We start from the raw sequence: 27,926 nt of genomic DNA, 5'->3' as shown, positions 1-27,926 counted from the left end.
GCAGGGTGGCTTGGGGCGGAGCGCAGCCCGCGTGGCCCGGCGGTACCGCGGCACCGCCCACAGCGCTCCCCGGTCCGTCGGAGCGAGGCGGCGCGGCTCCCGAGCCATGGGGCGGCTGCTGGCGCTGAGCTTGCTGGGGATCGCGCTGGCGCTGCTGGGCGAGAGGCTCCTGTCGCTCAGGTAGGGGCTGGGGGCCCTCCCGGGTCCGCAGGGTCGGGATGCCGGGGCTGCGGGGGCGCGGGGACCCTCGTGCTGGGGCCCGGGGCCGGGGACGCTCTCTGCCGGCTCTGCTCCCCGGCCCGCCGAGCGCCACCACCCCACCCCCAGCCGCCCGCAAAACCCCACACAGTTTGGGCTGGATCGCGAGACTTCCTGGAGAGTTTACAAGCTTTTGCTGCTCACAAAGTTCTTTGCTACCTAGGTTGACGAGCTGTGCGAGTGCCGTGCAATTTACTCAAGGGCAAACCTCGTGCTTTAACTTGAAAACAACACTATTACTCATGCACTGAAACTTTAATTATAAAGATTTATTTCAGGTCACGGATCCTGCTTCTCTTTGGTGCCCAAACCAGCCTCTGTCTCTAACAAAGTTGTTCTCCATCCCTCCCCTGCCGCGTTGGAGAAGCTTCTTCCGCTCTCTAATCTTGGCGCGGTAGATCAAAAATACTTGAAATATTCAGCTACTGTTCTTACATCACTTCCTTATTTATCTCCTCGTCCAGGAACCGTGAAGCCAGAATGCCAAACAGGACACGCCTGGTCCTTCTCACATTTTACTTATTATTAAAAAAAACGCGGTAGGCAGATGTCACAGTCTCCAAATTATCAATTCAAATTATATAAGCCTCACGCGAAAGAATTCCAGAAATGCTGAGCATCTGTTCTGTATGCTGTGCTCTCTTAGGCTCCTGTAATAGAGCAAGGCACCGTTCTTACCCTATTAAAGGGAAGGAGAGAAATAAGACAGACGGATAAACTAGGATGTTCAGTGTAGCAGTGTTAGGCGCTCAGTCGTGTCCGACTCTTTGCAACCCCACGAACTGTAGCCCGCTAGGCTCCCCTATCCATGGTATTCTCCAGGCAGGAATAGTGGAGTGGATTGCCGTTCCCTTCTCCAGAAGATCTTCCTGATCCAGGGATGGGAGCCAGGTGTCCTGCATTGCAGCAGATTCTTTACCATCTGAGCTACAGGGACGATCAGGATGTTCAGGACAGGTACAAACCAACCCCTATAGGCTTAAGGAGGAAAAATGACAACTCCTGAAGTTGAAGCTCAGGAGGAAGAGACATTTGACATTGTCCTGGAAGGATGGGTGAAACCCAAGTGGGGAGGAAGGAGGCAGTCCCAGATGGAGGCTGGAGCATGAACAAAGGGACTGATGTGGGGAAGTTTGGATCTGAGGGGAGCTTAAAGTTAAAGGATGATAACAGTAGGGATAGGTGAAGGATAGCTCTTGAGATGCTTATTAAAGGTATGCTGAGAAATTGGGGCCTGCTTTGATGGGCAAAAGGGAACTGTCGGTGTTTGCTGTGTGTGCTTTATTTTTTAAACAGGAACCTGTTTAAACTTTCTAAGCATAATCAGCTGGACTGTGTAGAGCTGACCTGGAGGCTGGATTGGAGTAGAGCAGTGCTTCTCAATCCTGGCTGTGCCTTAGGATCTCCAGGAGGTCTGCTGTCTGGACTGCACCCCCAGCAGTTCCAATCCTGTTGCTCTGAGTGGGGCCCAGGCATGAGTACTTTTTATTTTTAAAAATTCTCCTGATAATTCTCTTATGAAGTTAGAGTTGACAAGTACCAGAATGGAGAGTAAAAAGACCTGGGGAAACTAGTTAAAGTATTGCAGTGGTCTGGCCCAAACTCTGGAAGCCCCGGGGATGAGGGGTAGGTCAAAGGTGATGCTATAGTTTCCAGCTCAACTGGCTTGGCTGTAGCTTCATCTGCTCTAGAGAAACACCAGGAGGACAGTGTCTGTGCGACAGGAAGGGTCAGAGTCGGAGGAGGAACATTCACTGGTAAGAAATGGACATGCTGAGCTTAATTTTCATGTTATATAAATGACTGTCCTGTTCTGCAGAAGGTTATTGAGTTGGATGATTTTGTATGATCTATCCAGCTCCCAGTTTCAAAGACAAGACCACTAAAATTCACAAGCTCATTAGGTTATCCCTATAGTTCAAACCACCAGTGTTTCTATTAATTGAAGTTTTCTTAGTTTATAATTTTTTCTTCTTAATAATCATAAGGCTTTAAATTTAAGTCCCTTTGAATTGGTCCTGGGTGTTCTTTGGAGGGAATGATGCTGAAGCTGAAACTCCAGTACTTTGGCCACCTCATGTGAAGAGTTGACTCATTGGAAAAGACTCTGATGCTGGGAGGGATTGGGGGCAGGAGGAGAAGGGGACAACAGAGGATGAGATGGCTGGATGGCGTCACCGACTCAATGGATGTGAGTTTGAGTGTGAACTCTGGGAGTTGGTGATGGACAGGGAGGCCTGGCATGCTGCGATTCATGGGGTCACAAAGAGCTGGACATGACTGAACTGAACTGAACTGAACTGAATGATAAATATGGTTGCAAACCTAAGAAAAAGTAGATAAATCTTATTTTTACAGACTGTACCTGATGGGTCATTTAAAATTTAATGTGTCTTTTCTTTATAAAGACTTGACTATAATAAACTTTATTTAGCAGTGACGTCACAGGGTTGTAACCTCATTGGACAACTGAAGCCTCATATTGGCTGATATGAGAAGGTAAGGGGAACGATGGATGGACAGATCTAGCAAAGAAAAATGCAAGACACCCAGTCAAACTGGAATGTCAGATAAACAACAAATCTTTTTTTTAGTATAAACATACCCCATGCAATATTTGGGATGTAATTATACTAAAATAGTATTCATTATTTATCTGAAATTCAAATTTAACTGAGCATCTCACATTTTATCTGGCAACCCTATAAGTGCAGAATCAAGTACCTACTGTTTACGAAGTTTGGTGGAGTGCCTAAATGCCTAGCATTTCTCCTTTCAGTCCCTTAGAGTATTTTGAAAAGCAGCATGTTCCCACCTCCACAAAAAGAAAGGCTCTTCAAGAAATAGAGTTTCAGTTTGTTTTTTTGCTCTCATCTGGTGCCTTCTATTTCATTATTCTATTTTTAGAGATGGTACTTTGGCACTCAAGTTTATTTCTCTCCCCCAAGGTGCCCACTTAAATTTCAACTTGGATTTCAGATAAGCAATGAATAATATTTTAGTATAAGTGTGTTATGGATGGATAAATGGAATCAGAGTTGTCTATTTCCTTCTGAACTGTAAGTGGCTAACGTTCCCAGGGGAGGATGGCATATCATACCCAACTTTTCCACTCCTCCCTGCTGCTGCTGCTAAGTCGCTTCAGTCATGTCCAACTCTGTGCAACCCCATAGATGGCAGCCCACCAGGCTCCCCCGTCCCTGGGATGCTCCAGGCAAGAACACTGGAGTGGGTTGCCATTTCCTTCTCCAATGCATGAAAGTGAAAAGTGAAAGTGAAGTCGCTCAGTCGTGTCCCACTCTCAGCGACCCCATGGACTGCAGCCTACCAGGCTCCTCCATCCATGGGATTTTCCAGGCAAGAGTACTGGAGTGGGTTGCCATTGCCTTCTCCGCCCTAGTTGAACAATAAAGGGGAAAACAGAAATACACAAATGTCTCCAGGCCTGTGCTCCCTCTTCCAAAGTACACAGTCTTGAATGAATCATAAGACTTAAGTGCATAAGAGACCTGTGCCTGAGCAGGAAATCCAGAAATAAGCCCCTGAACTTTCTGCTTGTTGCCTGACATCTTTTATGACAAGTCCACCAAGAAGCTATCCAATGAACACTTCTGAAGGGGCAGCCTGTTTTTCAGCCATCATCCTCCTTATTTATTGTGTGACTACTGTGTCCTGGTCTTAAATGGCTGTGCTGGGTCTTCATTGCTACACGGGTTTTCCTCTAGTTGCAGGGAGTGGGGGCTACTCTCTAGTTGCGGTGCACAGGCTTTTCATTGTGGTTATGTCTCTTAATGCAGAGCATGCGCTCTAGGTGTGTGGGCCTCAATAAGTTGTAGGGCATGGGCTCAGTCGTTAGGGTTCCTGGGCTTTCGAGCACAGGCTCAGTAGTTGTGGTGCAAGCTTTGCCCCACAGCATGTGGGATCTTCCTGGATCAGGGATCCAACCCATGTCTCCTGCATTGGCTGGCGGGTTCTTTACCACTGAGTCACCAGGGAAGCCCTGTGTGCTAGTCTTTGTGTTGAAAGTGTCAGCAGTTCTTTGTATTAAACTAAAACAAACATTTACTGACATTTGGAAAGAAAGCCCTTTGACCTTCCTGCCTTCTCCCAGTCTTCATATCTGTCTTTATATTATATATTTCCTATATTCTATCTGATAAAACTGAAGCTTGGAGAAGCTAACTAGGTAGTTCAATAGTCAGTGCCAAACCTGTACCCCAAGCCAGGTCTTCTGATTCCAGATACAGTTTGCCCCAGTTCCCTGCAGCCTCCTCTCTTGTCTGCCATTGGAGCAAATTTTCCTCAGCTTTACAAGCCTGAGCACAAACTCTGAGTTAAGTAAGAGCATTACAGGGGATGAGGGAGTAAATTCCAAGGGGTTTTACAAGTCTGTATGTGAAAGATAAAGCCCCTGTTTGAATTTAAGTCTGCACTTAAAAGATAAAGTCCCACCAGTGGTTTGTAAATTCAAAGGCAACGCGATAAGGAACAAACCTGGTAAGAAGACTGTGTCCCCTGTTGACACACCAACCTGGTGCATCTTTACTGTTACCACAAAATGAAGCAAGATAATCACTAACCACCCCCGTCTCATTCCACTTGGAAGGTAATGCCCTTTCCTGAGTGAAAGAAATAGAGATTCCTTTCATGCTAATGACTGTTGGTTAAGGGTTCATGCCTTGTAGCCAGATGGCCTGAATTCTCCACTATTTACCTGACTCGTTGGCTTTTTATTTCATCTTTCTGTGCCTCAGTGTCCTAATCTGTAGGATGGGGGTAATCATATTTTATGCTCCATATAGGGGCTGTAAAAAAATCAATGAGTTAATTCTTGCAAAATGCTAGGACAATGTCATTCACATAGTAAGTGCTCAATAATGTTACCTGTGATGATGATGTTGGAGCAGAGGTTCTTAGATTTTTGTGCTGCAGATCCCTTTGGCAGTCTGGTGAAGCCTTGACTCCTTCTCAGCATCATGTTTCTAAATGCATAAAATAAAATACACAGGATTACAAAGCCATCTTAAATACTAAGTTAATACTAACTTACTTAAATTCTATTGTCAAACTATCTGAAAAATCTAATGTAGGATATATTAAGCCTTAAATATATCTAGAGGTCGTTGAGTACCTAACAGTAGGTACTGTGAAGCCGAGATGAGTATAAATGGTATTTTGAGATATCTACAACTGAAATGTTATGAAACAGCGTCTGCAGTTCCTGTTAATGACAGTCCCAGGTACTACCAGTAGAAAGCTCAGTGGTTTGTTGCCTACACTCATCATCAAAAGAAATGCTCACTTTCAGTCGGAGGTTTAACTAAAGATGTGTTTTCCCCCCATCTGAGTTCATAGACCCCTGAATTTTACCCTTGGACTCCACGAAGGTCACTGGGCCTGAAATTAAGAACCCTGATGTTGGGACTTCCCCAGCGGTCCAGTGATTAAGAATTTGCCTTGCAATGCAGGGAATGTGGGTTCGATCCCTGGTTGTGGAACTAAGATCCCACATAAGGCCTATAGACCTAAACTGACCTGCCAAAGGTCATGCAGGCTTATTGCTATGACAGAAACATGGTCTACCTCTTTCACTACTAACACTTTAGATACATGTTAGCCCTCTTATTACTGATTACCTTTTATCACCCATGAGTATCAGCAGCAGCATCCTCATCACCAGTATTAACTGCTACTGCTTATGTTAGGCTAAATATACTTGTTTTCCAATAAAAATTAATTAAAAAAAATACTTGTTTTCCCTTTTAGTCACTCCTGGGGCTCATAGATTTGAGATCTTTTTTATTTATTTTTTTTTACTGCTTAATTTAAAATTTTTGTTGGTTATTTTATTTTTAATTTTCTATTATGTCCATATATTTTATATATTTATTTTATTCATTTCTTTTTATTTCATTGCTTTATCGCTATGTTGTTTTAAGAAATTTAATACTATTTTAGTTATATGATTCCAAATACATAGTGATTAACATTTTAATTAGAAACTTTAATATTATATATATACACATATATGTGAACTGCCAAGATACATAGTTGCCACTCCCTTTTGGTAATTCTGAGTTATCCAGGCTGAGGTTTCTTCCATTTTGCTGAGAAAACAGTAGCCTTCCCCATATTCAGCGTCTAGAAGTCCGAAGAGGCAAGGATATGATGGAAGAGAGACACGGTCATTCTGGCCCTTAGAAGCGTGGTATGCGTGAACCGCTTTGAAAAATGCAGACTGCTCCGTCGCTATTTGTGTACATAGAGAATACAAAGAAGGTGAGACGGTGAGAAGAGGGGAAGCCTTCAAGCAGCAGAGCCCAGATGTGCTTGTCCACCTTGCTTGGTGAGCTGCTGCTCCAGGGCGGGAAGCAAGAGTGAAGATGCTTTACCGAAGTTCAACATTTTCTCGTTAGTTCTTCACTTCTGTTTTTACGAAATGACAACAGCAAGTCGTTTTGCTAGAGTAGTTGGTGCTCCTCAACCTCTTAAAAGTATTTACGTGGCATCTCCTGTGAGCCAGGCTCTGAACAGTGCCATTTTCTCTCGGCCTGCTTTCAGTCACTGCGTCATTCTGCAGAGGGTCTGAGCAGTTTTCAGCTCCCCTGGGTCTTCTGGTTCTACATCTGAGGCTCTTCCCACAACAAAAGAGCTATGAGAAGTGGGACTTGGTGTCATGTTTATATTTGCATAGGAACGTGCATTGCGAGCTGTATTTGCTGGATTATTGGCTTCATTTTATGGCCCATGTTCACATAGAGAACTCTGTGATATGCATTTTTATTTTAACTTCAGTTCTGGTGCTATTTTATGTTCCTACCCTTGTTTTCCATCTTCTCCTTTATCTGCTTTAGATTTGTGCTGTGTTTTTTTTTTTTTTTTTTGTATTGCTGTAAGCCTCTTTAAACCCTTTCTGCTACAAAGCAGGGATACATAAACAGATAGATTTTTTTCTTTTTTAAACAGGAATCGACTTAAAGCCTCCAGAGAAGTGGAATCTGTAGACCTTCCTAATTGCCACCTGATTAAAGGAATCGGTGAGTCTGAGAAAATGCTTGTTACACAGCTCACATTGTTTGGCCACTAACACTAAAAAATTCACTATGAGTATTTTGGCACATAATTACTGTTTATCAGAGGAAAAATCACATTAGATCAGCAAAACCTTTTCATCTCTTTTGATCTCATGTACCCTGTATTTCTTGTCTCTTACTCTCACTGTGATTTATTAATGATTTGTTCAACCCTATGTTTGTTGTTAGATTTCTTGCTTGTTTAGTGACTTTGCTGAACTATTTTTGTCAGGTCTGTATTCTTTGTCATGTGTGGCAACTGAATTCTATGTAACATTAGCCCAGGAGTTAGTTGGTGAAAGTAAGCCAGAAGGAAGAGAAGTTATAGAAAATAAAAATCTCCTAACAAAATCTCCACTTCCCACAAATATTACTCAGCTATAAAAAAGAATGAAATAATGCCATTTGCAGCAACATGGGTGGAACTAGAGATTATCATACTAAGTGAAGTAAGCCAGACAAAGACAAATATCATATGATACCACTTATATGTGGAATCTAAAAAATTACACAAATAAACTTATGTATAAAACAGAAACAGATCCAGAGACAGGGACTTCCATGGTGGTACAGTGGATAAGAATCTACCTGCCAATGCCGTGTATATGGGTTCGACCTCTGGTCCAGAAAGATTCCACATGCCACAGAGCAGCTAAGCTGGTGTGCAAGTACTGAGACCATGTTCTAAAGCTCCTGAGCTACAGCTACTGAAGCCTGAGCGCCTAGAGTCCACGCCATAACAAAAGAAACCACCACAATGAGAAGCCTGGGCACCACAGGAGTCCGCCCCGCTCACCGCAACTAGAAAAGGCTTGTGCACAGCAGCGAAGACCTAGCACAACCAAAAGTAAAGAAAGAATGAATAAATAATTTTTTTATTTTTTAAAAAAGAAATAGATCCACAGACATAGAAAACAAACTTTTGGTTATCAAAGGGGAAAGGGGAGGTTGGGATAAATTAGGAGTTTGGGATTGATACATATACACTACCATATATAAAACAGATAAATAATAAGTGAAGCACAGGGAACCCTGGTGTGCTGCAATCCATGGGGTTGCAGAGAATCAGACACAACTTAGCGACTGAACGACAACAACAAGGTCCAGTGTATTGTGTAGCACAGGGAACTATACTCAGCATTTTGTAATAACCTGTAATGGAAAAGAATATATATATATGCACATATAACTGAATCACTATGCTATATACATAAAACTAACACAACACTGTAAACCAACTATACTTCAATAAAAAGTAAATGATTAAATTTTTAAAAAATTTCCACCTCCCACAAAAATAACCTCAGACACAGAGTTTCTATTTTATCCTTTCTGGTATTTCCAGTGCAAATCCAAACAAATATATGCATATACATTTATATCTATTTTTTCACAAATGACCTCTTAGTATAAAATTATATTCTGCAACTTGCTTCATTCTGAACATGAAGAGATTTCCACATTAGCACTTGTAATAGACCTACCTCATTCTTTTTAATATTTGCATGTACCATTATTATTTAACCAGTTCCTTAATGCACATTGGAATGGTTGCGATTTTTTGCAACTACAAGCAAATCAGTGAACATCATCGTGCATATAGCTCTTGCATCTTTTTTACATGAAGGATAGTTTTCAATAGTGAGATTATTGTTCACTTAGCACATATATTTAAAGTATTGATAGTGTTTGCTAAATTGCCCTCGAGTTGGAACACGAATAAACTCAGGACCTCATATTTACAACCACATTCACTCCAGACAGGATTCATAATGCACTTTTGTCAAAGTAGTGGAACTTTTATGGATCATACAAAGAAGGCTTCAATTTCATGCCATGCAATACTCGGTCATTTCAGTTGTCTCCAACTCTTTGAGACCCAGTGGACCTCAGGCTCCCGCCTGGCTCCTCTGTCCATGGGATTCTCCAGGCAAGAATACTGGAGTGGGTTGCCATGTTTTCCTCTGGGAATCTCCCCAACCCAGGGATTGAACTGTTATCTCTTGCATTGCAGACAGATTCTTTACTGCTGAACTACCAAGAAGCCAATTCATGGAACCTGTTAGTTTTCAGAGCAGCCTTTTCAAGTTCAGAGTTTCTTTCTGGTTCTGCTCCCTGTCCTTCTCTATACATCTGTTTCCTCTGTGCTCTTGTCTCCTTTTCCCATTGCTACTTCTGTACTTTTTCCTAGTCCTGTCTCCCTTCACTAGACTCCTTGACTTCTTTCTCCTGGCGTTTCCCCTTTTTGTTTGTTGCCCAAACACTGAGCAGGAAGATACAAACTCGGTGTCAAATACCCAACTGTTGGACTGAAAAGGGCTATGCTGGATAATACAGACTGTCCTAAAATTCAGGTTGTCTGAAGTCCTGAGAAATTCAGCAAATGCATCCTTCTTGCTGGCTGCAAGCAGGAAGAGCTCCTTGGAACCGGTCACTTAGCAGAAGCCAGATGGCAGCTGAGAGGGACCTGTTCAGGTTGGGAGGTTGAGTTAGCGATCCTGGAGGTTACTTTTGCTACCCAGTTAATAATTGTAAAATTATTAAACAGCCTTGCATCTGTGAAGCCCACCTTCTGTGGATTCAAGTCTCAGGGCAGACGACATTACAGGACAGACTGTCAAGTGCATTGCTGCTGCAACTCACTGGGACAGAGAGCTCCTCGGAGAAAAACAAGTCCAGCAACATTTGTATTCTGAACAGGCGTCCAACTGTGTTTGTGACCTTTATGTTGTGATGTGTGCGAGCTGCTGTCTGCAATTGGGAAGAATGAGGAAATCTGTCACCTGTGGCCCCTCTTGTGAAGCGTTTAATGTCTCTGAGGCACTTCAAAAGGCAGTGGAGCGAAGACGTTGAATGATTAGAAGCACATTTGGGATACATTTTTAGATCTAATTAGAATTGTATTTTTCTTTTTTTCCCTTTCTTCTTTGCTTTTGCTCTCTGGTTAGCATACACTATGTGAACATTTGTTGAGGGCTATGTCAGGGATGCATAATGGTTAATAATAGCTTGTGGTTATATGTTTTTAACAACAGTTGCTTATTCAGTGGTCTTTGACTACAAAGGATTAGTAGGGTATACTTTCCCATATGGGCCAAAGCAACTTCTCATGGTAGGCAGCAGGAATACAGGGGTTCTGTTTTTTAGTTTCCACTTTGGGAACAGTAGCAGCCACGCACTTGAGGCCAGCTAATCCCTCCAGGAGGTACGACCATATCCCCTGCCCCACCCCTCCCCATCCACATCAAGATACGCACACAACACACACATACACACACACACATCAAGGCTACATTCATCATGACTGGAAATGAACTCTTAGGTGCTTTATACATATCATCTCATCTCATGTCTGTTTTAATAAATAAATAACCACTGCCACTGGAGAAGGAAATGGCAACCCACTCCAGTATTCTTGCCTGGGAAATCCATGGACAGAGGAGCTTGGTGGGCTACAGCCGATAAGGTCACAAAAGAGTCAGACACGACTGAGCGACTAAACAACAGCAACAATTACCACCACACATCATATAGGATATGTGCCTTCAGGGGGTCAGAAAGTAAGTTCACTACTTATTCCATTTCTTGTTTGTTTATTCCTTTCTAGTGTATCTAACCGAAACTAAGATTTGGCATAATATCTATATCTAAATAATAAAAAATATGCGTAAGGAGCTACTTAATTCTATTTGAAGTTTAAAACATTTTAAAATGTCTTTAAAAAGCTGGCATTCAGAGTCCTGGACTAAAAATTTTGAATGGATTATTTCTCTTGAGTTAATAAATGATTTTATACATTTGGTAGTCAAGATTTTTATAACTGCTGCTTGAGAGATTTTTTTGTTTTTTAAACATTAAAGTTTGTAGCTCTTGTCATCAAGTACTTTGCAATTTACCTATGAAAAGGGAAGCAGAAAATCTCACTGTGTGAGATACGGACATTTTTTTGTTTTTCTTTTTATAACAGATAAGGATCTAAGGCTCAGAGAGGTTAAATTACTTTAGCAATTTTTTTTTCAATATAGTATCTTCTCCCAGAGTCATTAACACATATATCTGATTAATGAACCAAAAAAGTGGAAAATAATCGGCTACATTACATTTTGGATACTCTGTTGGGTATGAAGGGCTGATCAGCTATTATAAAGTTACAGTAAGTAACTTATAGAAGAAAGAAATTGATTTTCTTTTATGTGACAGTCCAAAGACAAGCAAATGGCCTAGGGTTATTAGATGACTGTATTTCATGTGGTCATTCTGAGACAAAGGCTGATGAAGCAACACAGCTATCTTCAACATATCATCTTGGTCCAAGACTAGAACTCCAGTTGTTGCCATGTCCCAGCAGGAAGGGGTAGAAAGAAAATTTACCTAGACATTTTTACTCTATTTTACCCAGTAGTTGCATACACCTTGTTCTTTAATGTCTCATTAACCTGAACTCAGACAAACAGCCACCTTTATCAGCAAGAGAGACTTCTCTGATGGCTCAGTCGGTAAAATATCTGCCTGTAATGCAGGAGAATTGGATTCGATTCCTCGGTCAGAAAGATCCCCTGGAGAAGGGAATGGCAACCTACTCCAGTATCCTTGCCTGGGAAATCCCACGGACAGAGGAGCCTGGCGGGCTACAATCCCTGGGGCCACACAGGGTCCAATTCGAACGAGCAAGCACACACATGTTGCCATGCACCTGTAGCTGAACAGCAATAAGGGAAGTATGGCTCCTGGGGAGGGGTTAGCCTTCTCTGACACAGATAATTGCTAAAAACATAAGAAGGGATCAAAATCAGATGTGCTAAGTTACAAGACTTTCTAGAGAAAGATGGTTTGAAAGAGGTTTGAAAGAAAAGTACAACATATGAATTGATGAAGATCTTGGTGAAAGGCATGGAAGAAAACATTTTAAGGAAAAAGCCAATGTATAGAATCGACCACAGCTGGATTTACAAAGTCAAGTGTTCTCAAAAAAGAATCAAGGAATGGTTCTGACAGAGAAATTTCATTAAATGCTAGGTTGTATTTGTTTCTATGTACTTTTAAGTGAGAACAAAAAACTTGAATCCCAGCTTCCCAGTTTGTGATCTTAACCTTTCAAAGGCTCAATATTCTCTACTCTAAAATAAGAGATAATATTATCACTTCTTAGAGTTATGAAAATTATATGAATTAACATGTATAAAGTACTTATAAGGAGCCTGGTACTTGGTGAACACAATATATGTTTATAGTTAAACCTGTTACTTACCAATGCTACTACTGTTTCTATTATTGAATCAGAGGAGGAAAAACATCTCCAGCTTTGACTACTTTTACAATAATCATACTGAAAGGGTGTTATGAGATGACAAAGGCCCACTGTTGTATTGGCTACAGAAGTGAAGATGGGGGAGTAGATCTGGAAAATATTCTAAAGAAGCTACAGATATGACTTTTCCCCCTTGAAATTAGGCAACAGGATGAAACAGAAGTTGCAATGTGGTCAAAGTGAACATATCTTTTAAAAATGTTGCTCTCTTCTTGATTATTGAAAGAATATGTTTTGTAGAAATTTTTAAAACAAAGAAAAGTTTAAAGAACTTTTGAAGTTTAAAAGGAAAATCACTCAGCCCAAAATCCCACCACCCAGAAAAACATGGTTAGTTTTTTTGTACATATCTTTTCTTTGTCTATGTGTGTAGGCATGTACACATTGAAATTGTCTTAAATAATTTTTCAAGAAAAACAAATTTTAATTAATTGAGCTCCTACTAAATGGATCTAGAAAGCAGAACTTGGGCTAGAATTCTGTGTGCACATGTGTATTCATATGTTTGTGTTTTTGTGTGTATATGTGGTGAAGGGTTCCTTGGTCTTTGCTCTTTACCATTTGAGAAGCACCATGGAACTTTTGGTGGGTATCACAGACCCATTTTTGAATCTGCTGAAAGCATAGAACCTTTTTCACAGAAGATAGCTGTACATGTACAGGACATTTTGCATTGCACAGAATTTCAGAGGGCTCATAGAGTCTTTAAAACCCATTTGTGGCTCCACAGACCCGAGGTTAAGAACTCCTCCAGCACACTATGCTTAGACATAGCTCTCCACTTTCTGAGACAATAAGCATATGGGTCATCTTTATGAAGTGAAGTTCTTGACTTTTTCTTTTTTTTTTTTTGCTTTTCTCCACTGTGATGGAACAAGCAACACTAGAGGCAGTGCAGCTAAATGCAAACTCAGGAAGCAAAACCCAAATAGCTGGATAGGTGCTGTTTGTTTTTGACAACCTAGAAATAATCTTGGAGACATACTCTGGAGAGGGCTTAAAGGGGAAGACTGAATTTTGTGGACTCAAAGAATGCGTCATGATTTGGCTTAATCTAAGCCATTTTTCTTCTTTTCTGTGTTTGGGTCTATTATCTGTCCATGGAATTTACACAGTGAGACCACTGGGAAGGTCTTATGTCTAATTATTTGCTGTGCTGTGTGGAGTGTACTGCAGACAATCAATAAACAATCAATAGTAATTGTAGTCTGTCTCAGAGACTGCATTGAAGCTTCAACTGGCTTTAGGTGCATGGTATTTTTCATTAATTTTCTTTTGCCAGTTTTTTTTTTTAATCTAAAGCCTAAATTTAAAGATTAAACAGAAAGCTCTTTGCTTATGAGATCGAACAGACATTGTTTTTTAAAGAGGGACTATATAATCCCAGGTGTTTTATCTCTGGTAATGAGAGAAATGTCTGTGCTCGCTTCAGACTGAATGAGCCGAGAAAGGGACAAGATATTTGCATGGTTAAATGACGATGAGTCCTTCATTCTGAAAGTAATAGTCCCCTGATGGCAATTACTTTTGTATAGACATCTGGCTGTTTATCATAAGAGTATGCAGATGTCAACTTTTTTGGTCTCATAGCTAGAAATGTAGTGATTACTTGACTTTGATTTGAGTAAACATAAAATCTCTAACATTTAAAGTCAGAAGTTCACTGCAGGAAAGGATTTGGACTGACGTTTATTAAAGAGAATGGTTCCTTGGAAGAAAAAATCAGAACCGTGCCGAAAGATACAGACACTGATAAAGTAAACAAAGCTCTACCTAACAAATCACAGAATTTGAACATGACATCTATTTCTTGAACTTAACAGAAGCTGGCGCTGAAGATATTGACATACTTCCCAATGGTCTGGCTTTCTTTAGTGTGGTGAGTATCTTCCTTCTCCGTCTCAGTGGAAGAAATACAAGGAAGTTTGATGAGGCCTGCAAAGCAGTCACTTGTTTTTCAAGTTCCTCACTTTTAAAATTATATTCTGAAAACAAAAGACAGGTCAAACAGGATCTTGGAAATTTACCTCCCGCTTCTCTAAATATAGGGATGAAAACATCTTTGCCAATTGACTTATTACTCTTTATGTCCCCACTGCCTTGCACTAAAATATTCCAGTGCAATCTGTTTGTTATTAAAAATGATATCTGGAGCATGACTGTGGACATTGATAATACATTATGCTATTTTAAATGCAGCATATACCTTTCTTTCCATTCAACATTCAATTTAAAGCTAGCATTCTTGCTGTTATTTATTTTTGAACAATACATTAACTCCCAAAGGAAGGCCAGTGCTTTTTCTTTCTTTTCGCTGCTGAAAGGCCTATATTATCAGTGGAAAGTCATTGACTGAGTTTACCCTTCACTTTTGCCTTAATTTTTATAACCTGAAAAGTAACAATCTTTTCAGGCATATATTTTAAAGACTTTAAAATGGATTGGCCAGAGTGATGCTAGGTTATACCAATATGCATTCTAATTGGAAAACCGTATGTATGGGCCAAAGAGGAAGTTCTGCCTCTCTCTCCTCCCTAGAATGGGCCAACGTGATGGACCTCAGAATCTTCATGGGTTCCATTTTTCTTGAGAAAGAAGAATCCAACTTCGGGACTTCCCTGGTGGTCTAGTGGCTAAGACTCCTTGCTCCCAATGCAGGGGTCCTGGCTTTGATCCCGGGAACTAGATCCTCATACACAACTAAGAGTTTGTAGGCTGCAACTAAGATCCAGTGCATCCAAATAAATAAATATCTTTTAAATAAAGAAAAAAGTATCCAACTTTGAAGGCAGCCTGTAGGTATTCTGTTCCCTCTCAGCAGCCATTATTTTCAGACTCTGAGACTCAGGGAAAGATGTGAAAAATTTGGAGATGCTTAGAAGACAGTAGCGACACTAACAAAATAGCTGTCAGACTTATGAGAAAGGTGAGAGAATGCAGCTTAGATGAGAATGAGGGTCAGAACACTCTTCGGGTTCTTGATGGTTTTTATGTGAAAGCCTGTGAGCAGCTGGTTGTTTACCATGGAGGAAGAAAAAAAATACTGTAAGTTTTGGCAGAAGCTTGGATATTTATATTAAATTTTCAAACTACAACTTTAAAAGAAAAATTGTAGTTAATTACCTACTCACAATAATTAAATGATATTTCTGGGGGGACTCTGGGTTTGTGTAGAAGCATGTGCTTGCACATATGGCTTACAGTCTTAGGGAAAAGTGCTGAAATTCCTCGTCAGCATTGTACATAACCAAAGACACAAATATCTAGAGTAGAGGAGAAAGCAGTTGCTTGACCCTCCCCTCCCCTTTTTTTTTTTCCAAAGAAGCTGTTCTCAGAGATTTGGGTAATCCAGAAGTCATCTATTTCAAGATTTCATACCCATAAAAATAAATCTGAATTAGGAGGAGCAAGGTCTTCAAATACGTAAATCGACAGCCATTTTTAGTGGAGAGATCTAATATAGTCACAGTGATCTTGTAGTCAAGTCAACAGAATTTCTTCTGCATGATTTTCTTATATCCTTCCTTGGTTATATGACTTTTTACTGATTTAAAATGATTTACTTTCATTTTACTGATTTTAAAAATTTACTCAGCTTTGTCTCTAATATTTCCTAGTATGTTGCTCCTTTCTAAATGAATAACTCCTACATCGTGGCATTTGTTTATTCTTCCAAGCACTGTAGCCCATTAACCCATCCCATTCAACAATTAGGGGCAACCTCAAAACTAACACCACATTTAATGAGGACTTGGATGACATAGAATAGAATAGAGATTTAAATGACAGTGTAAATGTACTTGAAACTGCTGAACTGTACACTTAAAAATAGTGATAATGGTAAATTTTATGTTATGTATATTTTATCACAAATGGAAATAAAATTTTAAAAAGAGATAAAAACAGGTTTAAATGATATCTTAAATTAAGATAATTATTGAGTGTTATTGGGGCTTCCCTGGTAGCTTAACTGGTAAAGAATCTACCTGCAATGCAGGAGACCTTGGCTCAATTCCTGGGTTGGAAAGATCGCTTGGAGAAGGGTTAGGCTACTCTCTCCAGTATTACTGGGCTTCCCTGGTGGCTCAGATGGTAAAGAATCTGCCTGCAATGCGGGAGACCTGGGTTCCTTCCCTGAGTTGGGAAGATCCTCTGGAAGAGGGTGTGGCAACCCCCTCCAGTATTCTTGCCTGGAGAATCCCCATGGACAGAAGAGACTGGCAGGCTATAGTCTATAGGGTCACAAAGGGTTGGACATGACTGAGCAACTAAGTGCACATGAAGAGTTATTACATCCCTGGTAGAGCTAGCTTCCTGTGCATCAATACTCTATTGTTTATGGTACGTTGATAAAGAAGAGAGATTATTAACCACTGAATTGTCAGTGCCATGGAACAATGGCATAATTCCAGTTTATTCTGTTTGTTGGATCTTGAAGTTGTATAATTTGATAGATATTTTTTAATTGGAGAAAATGTGTATTAAATACAATTTGAGCATAAAGTAAGGTTTGAGGGTAGGTTTTTGGACTTTGCTGGTGGCTCAGATGGTAAAACATCTGCCGACAATGCAGAAGACCCAGGTTTGATACATGGGTTGGGAAAATCCTCTGGAGAAGGAAATGGCACCCCACTCCAGTACTCTTGCGTGGAAAATCCCGTGGATGGAGGAGCACGGTAGGCTGCAGTCCATGGGGTCACAAAGTGTCGAAACTTGGAAAGGTATTCTTTTAAATTTGCATAAAGTATGACTTGAAAATTTTAAAAGAGAAAAGACCTCAATTATTTCAGTGAGTGCTGAAAAAGCATTAAATAAAATTCAATTCTCATTCCTGATTAAAAGCTCAAAAAAAAAAGACTAGAAGTAGAAGGAAACTTCCTAGAAACCTACAGCAAACATCATTCTTAGTGGTGAAACATTCACTGCCTTCCCATTAACGTTTAGAAAAGGAAGAAACTGCCCTAAAATGCTGTAACCATCAGTAATCTACTAAAGTTCTTAATAACCCAAGAAAACAAGAAAAAGAAATACGATGTAGGAAAAAGGACGAACCTGCCATTAATTTCAAGCGTGATTACTTGTTTTTCTAAACAGTCCAGGAGATTAAACTGACAGACTCTTAGACCTAATAGGAAGTTGAGTGAAATGGTTGGATTCAAAATGAACATATAAAACTCAATGACTTTGCCATGCACTAGGAAAAACCAAATAGATAATGTAGTAGTACTACTACTGCTACTATTAATAAGATTTCATTTGAGTAGCAACTTGATTTCTGAAATTTATACATAAAAATAAATGAGCAGATATATTTAAGATTATTTTGTAAAGGTAAAGCAATGTGGTGTGGGATAAATACATAGTATGTATAAATACATATATAGTATATACTAATATATATGTAATGAATAAAGCTGTAGTAATTAAAAAGTTGCATATTAGCACAGAAATAGGGCACAAGTCCCCAAACAGACCAATATGTAAACAAGGATCTAGTACATGATAAAAGCAACGTTTAGAATCAGTGGGGAAAGGACAGCCTGAGTACCTGCCATGCACTGACAAAGTTCCACCTGATGTCCCAACGGGGAGAGGATGGGTATGTGTCAGAGAGCAGTTTATTCCCTCCCTCAACTCTGTGTTATCTCATGTCCACCAACCTTCTGGTTACCTTCTGAGGAGACTACACCCCTCATCTCTGTCTCAACTCAGAAATATCAGATACTGTTTGGCTTTCAGCCTTCCACCCCCCAATTATTATTTTCTTATTGTTTCATCTCTGCCTTCTTTGTGTTTCTAGCTTTATGCCAGCACCTTTAGCCAAAGTATCAGTTATTTATAGTCGCTGCTGCTGCTGCTGCTACTAAGTCAATTCAGTCGTGTCCGACTCTGTGCGACCCCATAGACGGCAGCCCACCAGGCTCCCCCGTCCCTGGGATTCTCCAGGCAAGAACACTGGAGTGGGTTGCCATTTCCTTCTCCTCTTTAGAGTCAGACACGACTGAGTGACTTTACTTTCACTTTTCACTTTCATGCATTGGAGAAGGAAATGGCAACCCCCTCCAGTGTTCTTGCCTGGAGAATCCCAGGGACGGGAGAGACTGGTGGGCTGCCGTCTATGGGGTCTCACAGAGTCGGACACGACTGAAGCGACTTAGCAGCAGCAGCAACTATAAATAAGTGATACTTTGGCTAAAGGTGCTGGCATAAAGCTAGAAACACAAAGAAAGCAGAGATGAAACAATAAGAAAATAATAATTGGGGGGTGGAAGGCTGAAAGCCAAACAGTATAGTTGCTACTTTAGTCTATAAAAATACTTAAGCCTTTATATTTAACTTTTGCTCTGTTTTCAAAAGGGTCTAAAATGTCCAGGCCTCCACAGTTTTGCACCAGATAAGCCTGGAGGAATACTAATGATGGATCTAAATGAAGAAAACCCAAGGGCACTGGAATTAAGAGTCAGCCGTGGCTTTAATTTGGCTTCATTTAATCCACATGGTATCAGCACTTTCATAGACAGTGGTAAGAACTGATGAGCTACCAACATTAAAAAAAAACAACAATGGTTTGCAAATAACTGGAAAATAGATTTGGATCATATCTGTATAAGAGAACAATTAACTCATGAATTGTTTCTATATCCTTCATACAAATAAGTCCAACATTCCCTCTTCAGCTGGCAGTAAGTTATATTACATTTTGAAATTTCTAATAGTTATTAATTACACCTGAAAGAATGTTTAGATTTCATAACCTTTTCATATATCTATTTTCATTGCATTGAAAAAGAGCTATATTTCTAAGTTAAACTATAAACGGATTATCCGTGAATTCTGTATATGGAGTGAGAAACACTCTTTCTTAAAGGTCAGGAGACCAATGATCAGAAATAACACTAGACAGACAGTGATGGGAAAGATAGGGAAGAAGAATGATCTGTTAGGTCCTCTAACAGCTTATACATTCAGCTTTTCCTTGCCTGTGGTATTTAAATGTCAGTGTCTACCCAGAGGTCTTGTGGTTATATCTTGTAAATGAACTCTAGTCTCTCATTTTTTTAGGTGACACCATTTATCTCTTTGTTGTAAACCACCCAGAATTCAAGAATACAGTAGAAATTTTTAAATTTGAAGAGGAAGAAAATTCTCTTTTGCATCTAAAAACAATCAAACATGAGCTTCTTCCAAGGTAATTAGTCCTTTTGTTCATTCTCAGATTTATTGCTGCCTTTTTCAGATATTCCATATCATGGTCCTTTCATCTTTTGTAAGAGTTGAAATACATACACACACACACATAAACAAATAACATATATTTATATGTATATGTGTATGTATAGTTTCCTTGCAACTTTACTTTTCATAAATATTTACATGAATGTAAAATTTTGAATGAAACCAGTATTTTAGCCATGGCAAAATTACATTATCCAAATTCAACTCAGTATTGAAGTGATTAAATTGTACACAGATTTTTAACCCCCAAGAAAGAGTCTTTAGAAACTCTTTCAAATGCACATCCTTTCAAACTGGGAAATATAACAGGTTCATGAGACCTTTTTAGGTCCCAGAAAAACTTGCTCAGAATTTCTACCGTGATGACCACTAACTGAATTTATATTCATATAGTCTACTAAATAAAAGACGCAGGAATTGCATGGTTTCAGAGTTTTCTGTTTTAGTCTATACTGTAGAGATTAATTGTCCCTTAATTTGAAGAATGGGCTTCCCTGGTGGCTCAGCGGCAAAGAATTTGCCTGCAATGCAGGAGACGCTGGTTCCATCCCTGGGTCGGGAAGATCCTATGAAGGGAATGACAACCCACTCCACTGTTCTCACCTGGGAAATCCCACGGACAGAGCCTGGCGGGCTACAGCCCATGAGGTCGCAAGAGCCAGCCGCGACTGAGCGACTAAACAACAGTAGTTTGCTTGCAGAGCAGGGAAAGTTGACATCAGTGTTCTATGCAGACTCGCTTGAGAAACGAGGAAATGCTGGCCTGCAGGGGATTTGCTTTTCAGAGCCGTCTCAAGAGTAGAAGACAAACCTCACCATTGTTCCTTCTGTCACCTTCCATTTCAGATGACTCATCACACAAATAATAATAATACCTGTCCTGCCAAGGAAGAGTAGCCTGCTTTATATGGAGTTTGTATGCTTAGTATGGAACTAACATGAAATGTTTTCACAAGGTAGCCATGGGCTCCTGGCCCTAAGAATTGGAAGTGTATCACTACTACTTCAAGAACACAGCTGGTTGATGAATATTTTTAATATCTACTTCTCTGTCTAGAACTTAAGTGTGTAACTGCCAACAATTCTTCCAAAAATTCACTTCCTAAGACATAGGAGCTTAGGTGCCCTCCAGGCAGCCTTTGCTTTAGGGAGCTCTTTCAGAAAGAGGGGACCCACCTTCCCTGTAGCTCTGTTTTTTCTTTAACAAAGGGGAAAGCCGCTCTTTCAGAAATTTTTGCATAGGGTAATTGGAATTTAAATTTAATAACACCCTTACCTAACTGGTTTTAAAAATGTAATTGTTTTCAGCATATAAATCTCTCACCTGAAGCACCACACTATGGCAATTTCATCATCCGTCTATCTGCAAGTGTTTATTGAGTGCCTGTTCATTCTCGGCAGGTCGGCTTTGCGAGTCAGGTAGAAATTGAACAGTCAACCTTAGTATGACTAATAACTAAGCAAAGGAACTCAAGAAAATCCAGCAGCTGAGAAAATGGAAGCTAGGTAAATGCTATCGACAGCCCAGCCAGCTCACCAGCCAGTGAGGCTCCATCAAGCTTGTACTGTGGATAGCTGTGCCCTTCCACGCTGTTCTTAAACCTTACATTTCTTGCTGTCAAAAAAAAACACACTCTGTTGGCACAAAGTTCTTTATTCTTTGATAATAATCCTGCCATAATTGCTAAATGATCTGTCTTCAGATTACTTGGTACCATACAAAGTTGTTCTCCAGCAAATGATATTATAGTAGGTTACATATGACTATACCCATGTGATCTTAGCTGAGCTTTTCCTAGGGAACCTCTTACCAAAAGTTTAAGGCACATATTGTGTAAACCTTCTGGATACTTAATGTTTAATATGGAGACCAACTGGCTTTTCATTTTCTCTCACATGTTATTTTTCTCTTCCAGTGTGAATGATATCATAGCTGTTGGACCAGAACATTTCTATGCTACCAATGACCACTATTTCTCTGATCCTTTCTTAAAGTATTTGGAAACATACTTGAACTTACACTGGACAAATGTTGTTTACTACAGTCCAAATGAAGTTAAAGTGGTAGCAGAAGGATTCGATTCAGCAAATGGGATCAATATTTCACCTGATAAGAAGTATGAGCTCTTATAGAAGTATTTTCATTTCTCTTTAGCCATGGTGCTGGGTGAAATTCTTTACTTTGCTCTTTTTTATTTTTTTTAAAGGCAGAAATAGCTTACCTGTTATTTTTGGTCTATGATAAATATATATGATAACTATTACTATAATACTATAATATTATAATACATATATGTAATATATTATTGGCCTTCCAAGATTACTGGGCTTCCCAGGTGGCACAGTGGTAAAGAACCCACCTGTCAATGCAGGAGACACAAGAGACGCAGGTTTGATCTCTGGGTCAGGAAGATCCTCTGGAGTAGGAAATGGCAAACCACTCCAGTATTCTTGCCTGAAAAATTTCATGGACAGAGGAGCCTGGCAGGCTACAGTCTGGGGTCACAAAGAGCTGGACATGACTGAGCACAAAGGAGAGCTTATAATTTATTATTAAATATATATATATAATGTTTTATATAAACATGTACTATACATTTATATATAATTTATAAATATATATTTATATACAGTATTTAAATTTGGTCTATATCATTATGGGCTTCCCCATTGGTTCAGTGGTAAAGAATATGCCTCCCAAGCAAGAGACATGGGTTTGATCCCGGGGTTGGGAAGATCCTGTGGAGAAGGAAATGGCAACCCACTCCAGTATTCTTGCCTGGGAAATCCCATGGACAGAGGGGCATGGTGGGCTATAGTCCATGGGGTGGCAAAAAGAGTCAAATAGGACTTAGAAGCTAACAATGACAGCAACTATATCATTATAGAATTTAATTTGATAAATGTAAATTTTTATAAAATGGGTTCATATTTATATATACATATTTAAATATAAGGTAGATGTTTTTCTTTTAAATAAATATATTATTGTTTTATTGGCTTTTATTGTTTTATTCCATTATAAGGATGACTGTAAACTAGCCAATTCTCTATGAGATATATACGATTTTCTTTTCTGTACAAAATACATTTTTTATTTTTCTTTTACCACTGAAACTTATCCATATATTTTTAAGGAAGAACCTCCCCCCAAGGGAGAATGACAGCATAATGGTTAAATCTTCAGATTTGGGAGTCATATAGACCGAGGTTCAAATGCCTACTGGGTATTGGCTAAATCTGGGACTATGAGCCCCTTCCCTCTGCACATTTGTACAAGTGTTTCTGTAGAACAAACTCCTCAAAATAGAACTACTCACTCAAAGAGTGCTCCTTTTAAATGTTAATTTTTATAGTGCCAAATCCACCCCCCCCCAAATTCTTTCATTTTTATATGTCCAGCTCTAGTTTATAGAAAGGATATGTTCCCCTTTTACTAGGTTAGCGCATTGAACAATTTAAGCTACTACACATATAACATGAAATAAATCTGCCGTCCTTGACAACTACATGTCTTTATTTTCATGACAATTTCTTCTTTATTGTTGATTACAGAAAATGGATGTAGAATCTTTTAAATTGTCTGTAACTGACCCAATCCTACCTCTCCCACCAAGTCTGTTTTTCTCCCCGACTCTCATCTTTCAATTATGAGAGTCAAATTTTGCAGTCACTCACACTGAAAATAATAATAACAACAGGGAGTGCAGCTCTACCTCTCCTCTGACCATTCCTACCCAGCCATTGAGCAGGGCACAGGGGTTCTGTGTGTGGCTCCTCAGCCCCTCTTCCTTTCCACTGGCACTGCTTGGCTCGGGCTTTCACTCTCACTTTCTTCCCATTTGTTCTCAGTCCACTTCCCTTTTTTTTTTTTTTTTTTGCACCATTGCCGATTTTGTCCTTCTGTGTCCCGGTGCTCTTCCCAGACCTCTGAAAGAGGGACCTCTGTCCGCTTCACCTTTGACTCCTCACACTGAGCCCAGCCAGGCACAAACCACATGCTTAGTGATTGCTGCACAGAACAGACCATCACACTCCAGAAATTCAGCGGACCCCAATTGCTTATCAGATCAAGGCAGGCTAAAGGGCTAGACTTTAATAGGCTAGCTCCAACCTCTCCTTTCTACTGTTTTCATACTTACTACGCCTTACACAGGAGCTCAGTGTTTTGCAAACCTGCCACTTTCATTCTTGCCCGTGTCTTTGCTCACGTGTTTTCTTTTGCCTAAAAGATGCTTTGTCCTCATATCCTCAAATCCAGTCGTTCAGTCCATGTCCACTGCAGATGCCCCTTTCTTTGTAAGCCCTTCTGTTTTTTCAGGAGTTAGATATTTCTTCAGTCCCTAGATGCAAAATATGTCTTATGGTACCACCATGCTGTATTATTTGTTTAATGTGTACAGGCCATCTGATCACCACAACACACTATAAACTTTTCAGGAAAAACAGCTGTTGTCTTCATGTTTATATCTGTCACAATACTGAGTTCATGGTTTTACCCATTATAATTGCTCAATAGAACAGTTGCCATGGAACAGTCAATTCATTGAGGAAGATTAGGGTAAAGCAGTCCATTAATTCACCCTCCTTAGATGCAGACAAATTATTCTGAGTAGATATGTATCTCTAATGCTTGAATTTCTCAATATGTTAATAAATATGTCTTCTGTTTTATACCAAATATTTCTACATGTATATGATCCCTTGAAATATCAAATTATATGGTGGAATATACAAGTTTTTTTTTTTTTAATTTGTTTTATTGTCCCTTCAGTGGCAAATATCACAGACTTTATACATTTTTAAAATTTATTTGTTTTTAATTGGAGGATAATTGCTTTACAATGTTGTCTTGGTTTCTGCCATACATCAACATCAATCACCCGTAGGTATACGTATGTTTTCTCCCTCTTGAACCTTCTTCCCACCTCCTCAACCCACAGACTTGATATTTTAAATGCTGCCCTATATTATTTTTCCTTACCAATCTTTTGAAAAATAATTTAACAATTCCATGACTGTTGTAGCAGCACTGAATTGATTTTGAAAGCTTACTTTTAGATAAAAATTAACCTTTATCAGGCTTTCCTTGAGGGCCCATCATTGATTAACTTCTTGGCAGGTTATTAAGACTTATTCTTCCCACTGTGTTCATGAAGCTTTATCTTGGCTGGGAGCTCTAACCGGTGTGTCCTTCCTGCAAAGGTACATCTATGTTGCTGATATATTGGCTCATGAAATCCATGTTTTGGAAAAGCACCCTAATATGAATTTAACTCAGTTGAAGGTAAAATATTTCTTTCTATATCTAAAGTTGACATTAATCTTGAAATTACATAGTCATACTATATTATAAAAATACCTCTTTTAAAACAGAATAGCCAGTGTTGCTATTCTGGTTTTTTCACTTCTACCTGTCTGTAACTGACCAAGTCTCTTGTTTCCCAAAGTCACAAGAACTGACTGATTTCATGCAGCAGTATGTTGGGAGGGCTATTTGCATCAGAGTTAGAGCCCACTCCATGATGTACTGATGGCACCCGATGAATTCCAGTAAGAAATTTTCACAGTTGAAAAGACTAATAGATGAATTCCGAAATGAAGATTTATGCAAGTTGTCAGTTCTTTCAATAATAAATGAAGGTGGAAATTGGGTTCCACACCATTATTATTTTCTTCCTGCTTGACAACACATATTTTAGATTGATGAAGAATTTCTTATTTGAGTTTCTTGAGCTAACTGATCATTGTGCATCTTCTAAAGGGGGAAAGGAGTTCATTTTTTAGAGAGATTGATTATTGCCCTAACTTTCTTAATTCCAGGAAGAATGAAAATGACTCTAAACCAGTGTATTAAATTTATTTTATGCAATATTGGTGTTAAAGGGTGGAAGCAGGAGATGGGTATAATTTCCCCACATGCATAGGGGCAAGAAAGGTTAGCCCTAAATGATCTAATCGCAGTTTCTCATGACATTTAGATGCTGACGTTTTTTTCTTTTGGAAGGTACTCAAGTTGGATACCCTGGTGGATAATTTATCTATTGACCCTTCCTCGGGGGACGTCTTGGTAGGCTGTCACCCCAACGGCCAGAAGCTCTTCGTGTATGACCCGAAGAATCCTCCCTCGTCAGAGGTTTTTATAAGTTTTATTTTTTAAACCTTAATTATTCAAACCCTTTTGAACTAATAATACAATAAACTGTCCCAGGGAATGTCCGTTTAGTCCTTTTAAACCAATAATACAATAAATACGTGGTGGTTGGCTTTGTAATTGCTTTAAGCCAATAATTGGCAGAATTTCACATTGTTCAAATACTTTTAGAAAGGTAATCTTTTGATGTATTAAATGATGGCAGAAGCTAGTCAAAAGATCTTTTTTCTAAAGATGTGCCCTCCTTGTGTGGTATACTGGCAATTTTTTAAATACCTGACTTATTGTCAGCTCACTGCATGACACGGCTTTTGTTCATGCCAAAGTAGGCACATTAGTGTGGAAGTTTTTCTATTAATGCTCAATTACTGTAATAACACTCCATCCGGTGTTGGCATGCAGTCACTAGATGGCTTAAGAAAGTACTTTCTTTGAGGTTTTAACAAAGTAATTTAAACATTAAAAAAAATTGCTAACTGCTATTTGCAACAGCATGTCCTCTTAATCACTGTGTCTTTGTGCAAGATTATTGATGACTGAGTGATATGGGTGGATGGCGGTTTATATTAATCCTTCATATCTCCTGAATAGGTTCTCCGCATCCAGAATATTTTATCTGAGAAGCCTACAGTGACTACAGTTTATGCCAACAACGGATCTGTTCTCCAGGGAAGTTCTGTGGCCTCCGTGTATGACAAGAAGCTGCTCATAGGCACTTTATACCACAGAGCCCTATACTGTGAGCTCTAAATGGTCCTTCTGGTATGCAGGTGTGCTAGCATCTCAACAACTAATTTTCTATGAATTGCTAATTCTGAGGGAATTTAACCAGCAACGTTGACCCCCCAAATGTGTGACATACATAGTAAATTTATTTCGGCAATGAAAGGACCCCTTCAGTTCACATAGCACTTTTAACATAAAAAGAAAGTGAACAGTTTTTAAAAATGCCAAGTAAAGGTAAGAGAAGAAAGCTGCTTTCAGCTAAGTGAATACACTCTGCACAAAATAAGCCTCATGTCTGCCTTCCAACTGCCAGAGCATGAATTCCACTGAAACAGGGTAGATTATATTTCCTTAAAATGTGAGTGACCTCAGCTCCACCAGTGTGACCACTATGACTCAGAACTACTGATATATAACATGTTTTGATGTCTTATACTTACATCTTTGTTTACTATTAAAGAGTTGGAGTTACAGTAAAGACTCACTAAAACCCAAGTTTTGTCTGTACTTAATTCTCATGCAGCAGAAAGTGGCCACTTCCTTGTGGGGTTTCCTTGGGAGGGACAGGGATAACAATGCTAATTTTTCTCATTAAATCTGAAAAATAAGTCTTTTATTTGAATTAAAAAGAACAGCGAATTAATTAAATATGGTAACTAGAATTCTCAATTAGTATGGAGTATTCTATCTGCTCTCTTTCTTAATGGGACCCCAGCTTGCATACAAAGAGAAGATAACAGCTCAGAGCTAGGAGGTCAGTCACACCACCTCCTCATTGAACACAACTGTGAACTTCATCGGGTGAGACAAAATCAGTTGTCCAGGTATGCGCACGTGAGTGTTTCTGTCTATCTGTCTGTCCTCCTCAGGGAAACATGTGTGTGTGTCTGAAAGTGTCCAGGCCCATATGTGTGTGTGTCTGAAAGTGTCCACCTATTGGGGAACATTTGTGTGTGTGTGTGTCTGTGTGTGTTGCTCAATCATGTCCAACTCTTTGCAACCACATTCTTTCTACTTTCTGTGTGTGTCCAACATTTTGCAACCCATCAGGGCTGAAGGTGTCTGCTTAGGGGAACATTTGTGTGTGTGTGTGTGTTACTCAATTGTGTCCAGCTCTTTGCAACCACATTTTTTCCACTCACTGTGTGTGTGCTGCTCAGTTGTGGCCAAC

General features: G+C 39.6%; 1 protein-coding gene and 1 long non-coding RNA gene across 5 annotated transcripts in view; one reads left to right on the top strand and one right to left on the bottom strand.

The window, feature by feature from the left end:
- PON2 (paraoxonase 2) lies at positions 1 to 27,419 on the top strand. 3 transcript variants are annotated; one of them, XM_055589761.1, is made up of 9 exons: positions 9 to 180; positions 7,225 to 7,295; positions 14,463 to 14,518; positions 18,997 to 19,162; positions 19,702 to 19,828; positions 21,792 to 21,992; positions 25,081 to 25,162; positions 25,883 to 26,011; positions 26,621 to 27,416. In XM_055589761.1, the coding sequence occupies exons 1-9, from the start codon at positions 107 to 109 to the stop codon at positions 26,777 to 26,779; spliced, it is 1,065 nt and encodes a 354-aa protein (XP_055445736.1). In that variant the 5' UTR covers positions 9 to 106; the 3' UTR covers positions 26,780 to 27,416. The 3 variants fall into 3 exon arrangements, with proteins under 3 accessions (XP_055445738.1, XP_055445737.1, XP_055445736.1); XM_055589763.1 differs by lacking the exons at positions 25,883 to 26,011; positions 26,621 to 27,416 and adding an exon at positions 25,326 to 25,823 and having other exon boundaries at positions 1 to 180; XM_055589762.1 differs by lacking the exon at positions 21,792 to 21,992 and having other exon boundaries at positions 5 to 180; positions 26,621 to 27,419.
- LOC129658910 (uncharacterized) overlaps positions 14,463 to 27,926 on the bottom strand; it is an 86,900-nt gene continuing 73,436 nt past the window's right edge. For both annotated transcript variants that reach the window (XR_008717578.1, XR_008717577.1), the window contains one exon: positions 14,463 to 14,624. This is a non-coding gene — a long non-coding RNA (uncharacterized LOC129658910). The remainder of the gene's footprint in view (positions 14,625 to 27,926) is intronic.

This window comes from Bubalus kerabau, chromosome 8 (assembly GCF_029407905.1).
Source record: "Bubalus kerabau isolate K-KA32 ecotype Philippines breed swamp buffalo chromosome 8, PCC_UOA_SB_1v2, whole genome shotgun sequence".
Lineage (NCBI taxonomy): Eukaryota > Metazoa > Chordata > Mammalia > Artiodactyla > Bovidae > Bubalus > Bubalus kerabau.
The sequence above is the reverse complement of the archived record's forward strand: the minus strand, read 5'-3'. Positions and strand labels throughout refer to the sequence as shown.

Excerpts from the sequence above, each read along its gene's own strand:
- PON2 (XM_055589761.1), top strand. The coding sequence starts at position 107 with ATGGGGCGGCTGCTGGCGCTGAGCTTGCTGGGGATCGCGCTGGCGCTG. Across the intron at positions 14,519-18,996 it reads GTCTGGCTTTCTTTAGTGTG|GGTCTAAAATGTCCAGGCCT; the intron begins GTGAGTATCTTC and ends TGTTTTCAAAAG. Across the intron at positions 19,829-21,791 it reads AAACATGAGCTTCTTCCAAG|TGTGAATGATATCATAGCTG; the intron begins GTAATTAGTCCT and ends TTTCTCTTCCAG.